The sequence below is a fragment of the Octopus sinensis genome, linkage group LG23 (genome assembly GCF_006345805.1).
Source record: "Octopus sinensis linkage group LG23, ASM634580v1, whole genome shotgun sequence".
In the NCBI taxonomy this organism is placed as follows: domain Eukaryota; kingdom Metazoa; phylum Mollusca; class Cephalopoda; order Octopoda; family Octopodidae; genus Octopus; species Octopus sinensis.
This window is the reverse complement of record NC_043019.1, coordinates 11,629,522-11,637,038: the sequence shown is the minus strand read 5'-3', so window position 1 is coordinate 11,637,038 and position 7,517 is coordinate 11,629,522. Positions and strand designations below refer to the sequence as shown.

The 7,517-nt window shown below is 38.8% G+C and overlaps 1 protein-coding gene across 1 annotated transcript in view; it reads right to left on the bottom strand.

Annotated features, from left to right (window-relative positions):
- LOC115223617 (protein wntless) overlaps positions 1–7,517 on the bottom strand; it is a 39,052-nt gene that overhangs the window by 9,909 nt on the left and 21,626 nt on the right. Inside the window, exons 2-7 of the mRNA XM_029794274.2 lie at positions 7,073–7,366; positions 6,098–6,228; positions 4,775–4,930; positions 3,481–3,617; positions 1,866–1,906; positions 668–795 (exon numbers count right to left, since the gene is read on the bottom strand). Coding sequence (XP_029650134.1) covers positions 668–795; positions 1,866–1,906; positions 3,481–3,617; positions 4,775–4,930; positions 6,098–6,228; positions 7,073–7,366 — 887 coding nt within the window. The remainder of the gene's footprint in view (positions 1–667; positions 796–1,865; positions 1,907–3,480; positions 3,618–4,774; positions 4,931–6,097; positions 6,229–7,072; positions 7,367–7,517) is intronic.

Below are 7,517 nucleotides of genomic sequence, written 5' to 3'. Positions count from 1 at the left end.
GACTCCAGTTGAGAACCACTAGTCTAAACAAAGCTGGCAATGAAAAAAGTAAACATGACAATGAATAAGAAAAAAGGGCGAGTTAGCAACAACAATGGTGAGTTGGCAATGACAAATGATGAGTTAGCAACAACAATGAGGAGTTGGCAATGACAAGTGGTAAATTAGTAGCAATACATGATGGGTTAGTTAACAAGTGGTTGGTTAGTATAATGAGTGGTGTATTAGCAACGACATAAGATGGGTTTGTTGACAAGTGATAAGTTAGCAGCAATACATGATGGGTTAGTTAACAAGTGGTAAGTTAGCAACAACATAAGATGAGTTTGTTGACAAGTCGTAAATTAGCAGCAATACATGATGGGTTAGTTAACAAGTGGTTGGTTAGTATAATGAGTGGTGTATTAGCAACGACATAAGATGGGTTTGTTGACAAGTGATAAGTTAGCAGCAATACATGATGGGTTAGTTAACAAATGGTAGGTTAGTATGAGTGGTGTGTTAGCAACGACATAAGATTGGTTTGTTGACAAGTGATAAGTTAGCAGAATGAGTGGTGATGACAGTTAGCAACAAGTAATCAGTTGGCAACAACACAGGATGACATAATTAACAAGAACAGCGAGGGGGGGAAAAGGCAAACGAGGAAAATAAAGAAGGTACTCACAATCATGTGCTCTCCTACGAAAATTAACCAAAATGAGAGAAGGATAGCGTAAAAAACTCCCTGTCGGATATCACTTAGTAGCAACATAAATGGCATGTTGATCCACAGAGTCATCCATTCGATAGGTGCTGCAGACAAATAGACAAACAAGGATCATTATTAATTATTGAGTGAAAGAGCAGTGCATGCCATCAAAATGACACTGGGGTACAAATATACGAAGCCTAGTATACCTATCATGACTACCCAGTCTGATAAGGGTACACCAGGCACATGCATCACAACCATATGTGCGTGACATGGTGATCTCATATCAAGATAAACAGCCCATGACCTTGCAGGTGGGGCCCAGTTAGAATTTGCTTCTGGTCGAGTAGCCCATCCCGCTCAAAGGGTCCCTGAATAAGGGTTGTTTAAGGATGTTGAACGAACCACCCATGTTTCCAAAGGTGAATTATTCAAACCCCAAACAATCCCTTTCAACACATGGCTATGATGCTCCCCAACTACTTTTGCTCGTGATCAGAGATGCACATATCGTCAGCCACTAAGGGACATACTCAACTGGTTATGGTCAAGCAACTGACAAGCAAATCTGTGGTATTGAGCAGAATATTTGCTGTAGCCCATCTTTTATATCAAGACAAAACAATGTACATGATAACACTTCCAATCAGTTAAGATCAGAAGCCACGAGAGCCACTGCCTGGTACTGCATCAGGGCATTTATTATTATTATTATGACAGTGTGCATGTGTGTATATGTGTATATGTATAATATAGGTGTGTGTGTACATATATGTATAGCTATATGTATATGTGTGTATCTATATATATCATATATATGTCTGTGTGTGTATGCATGTATATAAGAAGATGAGGCTTTCTTCCAAGGAATCTAATGCGCTTGGCTTAGATTTTCCTTTGGGGCTGCCCAGGTCGGAGCAATCTCAAGATTAATCAGCCAAAATTGCGAAGATGATCCGGTTCTTGACTGAAGATTGAAAGCTTCGAATGTCCCGTCCGTGTTTTTTGTGTTGTCTTCTAAATGTTTCCCGTTCTTGTCCCAGTTTGTATATTTTTTTACTTTTACATATATAAATACATACATGTATATGGATATATATATATGTGTATGTGTGTGTGTGTCTGAGACAGAGAGAGAGTGTGCATAGGTGTATATAGTAAAAATACTTACAGTTTAATACCGTCAGAGCAATTCCAAGAGAAAATAAAGTTCTGTAAAACAAAGAAAAGAAAAACTATGAATAAAACCTGAAGTGAGAAAAAATTGGAGGGGGGGGGTGAAGATTGACTACTTAGAATATGGGAGGGGTGAACGCATGTGCAATAATTTAGTTTATTGATACTTTATGAATTGTCCTAAATAATGCAGAAATCTGTCCTGAACAAGAGGCCTGTCCATCAGAGAAGACATGGAACAAAACAAATTGAAATAAGGCATTCTATTGTGAAAATTGTCCAGCAACCACAGGATACTTGGCTGTGTGGTAAGAAGCTTGCTTACCAACCACATGGTTCCAGGTTCAGTCCCATTGCATGGCACCTTGGGCAAGTGTCTTCTACTAAAGCCTCGGGTTGACCAAAGCTTTGTGAGTGGATTTGGTAGGTGGAAACTGAAAGAAGCCTATCGGCTGATGCCAGTGCCACCTCGACTGGCTTCTGTGCCAGTGGCACATAAAAAGCACCATCCGAATGTGGCCTATGCCAGCGCCGCCTCGACTAGCTTCCGTGCCGGTGGCACGTTAAAAGCACCAACCAATCGTGGCCGATGCCAGACTCCCCAGGCACCTGTGCCGGTGGCATGTAAAAAGCACCCACTACACTCGCGGAGTGGTTGGCATTAGGAAGGGCATCCAGCTGTAGAAACACTGCCAGATCAGACTGGAGCCTGGTGCAGCCTCCTGGCTTCCCAGACCCCGGTCGAACCGTCCAACCCGTGCTAGCGCGGAAAACGGATGTTAAATGATGATGATGATATGTTTGTCCCTCCACCACCATCACTTGACAACCGATGTCGGTGTGTAATTGCGTCCTCATAACTTGGCAGTTCGGCAAAAGAGACCTATAGAATAAGTACTCCCAAAACCAAATAGTTAGGAAGCAAACTTCTTACCCAAACAGCCACGCTGGCACATATCATATTAAAATTGTGGAGCTAAGTAAAATCGTGGCCATCCATACATACAGGCATGTCCTAAGCAGGTGCTGGTGTCATGTAAAATGCACTTGTTCCAGTGCTGCATAGATGCACCTGTGTGTGTGTATGTATGTTAAAAAAAAAATTTATATATATATATATATATATTATTGGTTATTTATGTATTGGTTTATGTCTATCACTATTTGAGTCGCATAATAGTGGTTTTATCTCTAATTTATTTTATATATTTATACTGTGAAATTTGATTTAATACTAAATTGAATTTTTCCTGTAAGTTTGGAGCTATACTCCCTAATATTATATTATTATTATATCATATATATATATATATATATATATATATATTATATATATATATATATATAGGAGAGTTTACGAAAAAAAACAGAAGACAAAGACAGGTGGTGTACAAAACAAACAGATGTATTAGTATAACGCTCAGGAATAGAAAAAGCCTTTTACGTTTCGAGCCTACGCTCTTCTACAGAAAGAGACACAGAAAAAACAAGGAGAGAAAAATATATATATATTATATATACATGCACACACACACACACTCACATACATGACAAACAAGACACAAACACACAGACATACAAAATCTCATGCATTCACCAAATCTGCTCACCTTTCCAAGAGGTTTGGTCCTCTGTCCAGCATCAAGATCCGGCGCCAAAACCATATCAGGCAGGGCAATAACAAGAAGAACATGACAGTTTTCAATGATAACCAAACTTCAGTAAAACCTCCCGTTTGACTAATTGCCTGAAAAGAAATCAGAATGAACAGGTATAAACAGCCATACAAATTCAAGAGAGACACAATAATCTGGCAATCATAGTGGTGCACAATGTAAACAAGAAAATAAGTCAATGCTAAATATAAAGTATTACTCTTTTACTTGTTTCAGTCATTTGACTGTGGCCATACTGGAGCACCACCTTTTAGTCGAGCAAATCGACCCCAGGACTTATTCTTTGTAAGCCTAGTACTTATTCTATTGGTCCCTTTTGCCGAATCGCTAAGTTACGGGGATGTAAACACACCAGCATCGGTTGTCAAGCGGTGCTGGGGGGACAAACACAGACACAAAAACAAATATACGACGGGCTTCTTTCAGTTTCCGTCTACCAAATCCACTCACAAGGCTTTGCTTGGCACTGAACCCAGAACCATGTGGTTGGTAAGCAAGCTACTTACCACATACCCACTCCTGCACAATTTTATAATTTTTATTATTTTTCTTTATAATTTTTCTTTTTGGTTGGATCCTGCTTATATATCCATGACAGCATTTTTTTCAATTTGGCTGCAATCATTTTCTCTGCGTCTATCCCCAGGATGGAGAAATAGTTTAGCTGAACTTCAAGAATGCATTCACGTAGCAGTGATCTTGGTAAACAAAGGGCTCATTGGCAAGGGGTCCTTTGCATCCAGTTTTTGACATAAAATATGTTTGAGCTGTCTATTGTTCAACAGGCTGGGAAATTAGCAAGAGAGGGTTGGTGACAGGAAAGGCATCCAGCTCTAGAAACTCTCTTTTAATATCCAATTTCCCCAGGCAAGCTTAGGGAACTGGACATTACACCCACCTCGGTTGAGGGGTCTTGAATTGTGAGTCACTTTGTAGCCTCACTGCTAGCATTAGGAAGGACATCCAGCCACATAAACTATGCCAAAGCAGACATTGGAACTTGATGCAGTCCTCTCGCTGACCAGCTTCTGTCAAACTGCCCAACCCAGCATGGAAAATGGACATTTGATGATGATGGTGGTGGTAGTGGTGGTGATATTCTGAGAAGGGAATGAAATTAAAGAGAAAAAAAAGAACTCAGATTTTTTCCCAAACAGAGAGAGAATCAGATAAAAAGAAAAGACGAAGACAGCATAAAGTAATGAAAGAAGAAAATGAAAATACTCACAACAACCCATATATCTTGTAATTTTCCTATTCCCATGTTGGTAATCTTGTGTTCGTGTACTGGAATTCTCAGATTCACTAAATAATAATCATAATGACAACTTCCCAATTCAAAGAAAGGCACCAAATTGCATTTGTAATGATTCTGTGCTTTCTTCTGAAAAAAAGGAAAAATATGAAAAGGACACATGAAAATGTAGGACAAAGGTTCAGTTTCTGCCCTGTTTAATTTAACTATCTTTCCCTTCTGGGGCCCTCTAGTATTATGTTTAGTGTTAACTATCAGTAAAAAGAATACACAATACTTGTTTCAGTCATTTGACTGTGACCATGCTGGAGTACTGTCTTAAAGGAATTTTTAGACAACGATATCAACCCCAGAACTTATCATTGTAAGTAAACCTCATATTTTATCTTATTCGTCTCTTTTGCCAAACTCCTAAGTTGTCAAGCAATGGTGGGGAGACAAACAGACACAAAAACATACACACACACAAATATATACATATTTTGCTGGGGGCAGCAAAGAACTGACAACACACCCACTCATTCCGCCAACATTGTCCAAGTATTCCTCATCAAGCAAAACACACCACTTGTTCGTCGGGCGTCCTACTCCCCAGACTTGGCTTTGTATGCTTTTTGGCTATCCCCAAAGCTCAAAAAAGCACTCAAAGGGAGGTTTGGATCAACAGAGGACATTAAGCAAAATTCGATGGCACAGCTCTACAGCATCCAAAAAAGTGATTTCCAGAAATGTTTCCAGCAGTGGCAGGAACGCTGACAGAAGTGTGTAGACTCCCAAGGTGAATACTTTGAATGAGACTCTCTCTTTACTCTTACTCTTTTACTTGTTTCAGTCATTTGACTGTGGCCATGCTGGAGCACCGCCTTTAGTCGAGCAAATCGACCCCAGGACTCATTCATTGTAAGCCTAGTACTGATTCTATCAGTCTCTTTTGCCGAACCACTAAGTTACAGGGACATAAACACACCAGCATCGGTTGTCAAGTGATGTTGGGGGGACAAACACAGACACAAATATATAAAAATATACTTATTTTGATGCTATGGACTTAAAGACCATATGCACACACACACACACACACACACCAAAGAAAAGCACATCTCTGAAAGCCCCCACAAACATACACAGATAAATATAGCAGTTACAAAAATCCCTATTGTTTACTGTATTTAGATTCTGAAGAAAGTCTTTCTTTTAAAAAAGACCAAAAAAAAAAAAAAACTGTAGTCGAAGACACTTGCTCAAGGTGCCATGCAATGGGATAGAACCCAAATCCACCACTAAAGAATTACCTACCTGTTCTTCGTCAATGGAACAATCCAGTTTCCTGGTTTCAACAGATTCTGCCAAAAGTTTCCAATCGGTTGGCCCTTCATGAAGATCTCGGTAACCGAGTTTCACTTCCATTTCCAGCGTGGCATTTTCCACTGTACAAAGGATATAGTAACAATTACATATTTAGTCATACTTGTCTAGCAAATGATTTCATCTGAGACTGGGTGTTGAAACTAAAGCAATTACAGCAAGACAGACTCATTCTAGCCATTCAAAAACATACAGAAACTATTAGTTTTAGCTTCTCTTTATCATTTACAAGCAGTATAGCCCAGCGTTGCTCGGGTTTCTTTTCTTTTCAACCCTTTAGAATAGGAATTTTTGAAAAGTAAAAATTTTGCATTATGTAGCTTGTTATTTTCTTTGAGTGAACATTTTTCTGGCTGAAATACACCGAAAAATGACGACACAGCAGTAAAAAAATCGTAAAAAAAAAAGGTTTTTCATAGTAAAAATCCCCACTCAGAACTTCTTTTTTAAGCCTGCTATTTATTTTAATGGTCTCTTGCCGAACTATTAAGTTATCGGGACATAAATACACCAACACTGGTTATCAAGTGGTGATGTGGGGTGGGGGACACAGACACATATAAACAATGGGCTTCTTTCAGTTTCCAAATACCAAATCTACTCACAAGTCTTTGGTTGGCCTGAGGCTATATATATATATTGATTTAAGTATGTTTCTCCATTTCTAATTTTGTAGTTATAATATATATATATATATATATATATATATATATTTAAGGCACATGGCTTAGTAGTTATATATACATATATATACGACGGGCTTCTTTCGGTTTCGGTCTACCAAAATAATTTTTGGTCTTAACATGGTCTGATTTGAATTTTTTCTTCTACGGAATGAAGATGAGGAAACTGAAGCAGAAAATGGAGAAAGATTAATATAATGGATAGATAAATCTTAATACTTACACATAGGGTGGTTTTCATCATAAGCAATCTCTAACTGCAGTACTGCTATGATATTCTGAAACCAGCGGGACATATCCAGTTGCTTGCCGCCTTTCGGACCAGGGATCCAGAAAGTGAAGACAATCTGGTTTGGAGAAATCTGCTCTGTCATGACCTTGGGATCGTCAAAAGTCGACAATGACTGGCAGCTTTCAGACTCTCCTCTTGGGATAAACCATTGCTTTTTATGGGCATGCCGCCCACGATCAATGCACTTTGTTCCCAGAATTGTCTGAACATGTGATGGCGCCGGTGCTGAAAAATACGAAAAAATTTTTTTATTCATAAAGGAAGAAAGGAAAAGAGTTTAAAGTTAAGAAGAGTATTATAGTTTGCTTGAAGCATTGTAGGATAGAAATAGAATAATAAACAAAAAAGGAAAACTTCTAACAATGCAGAGATGAAA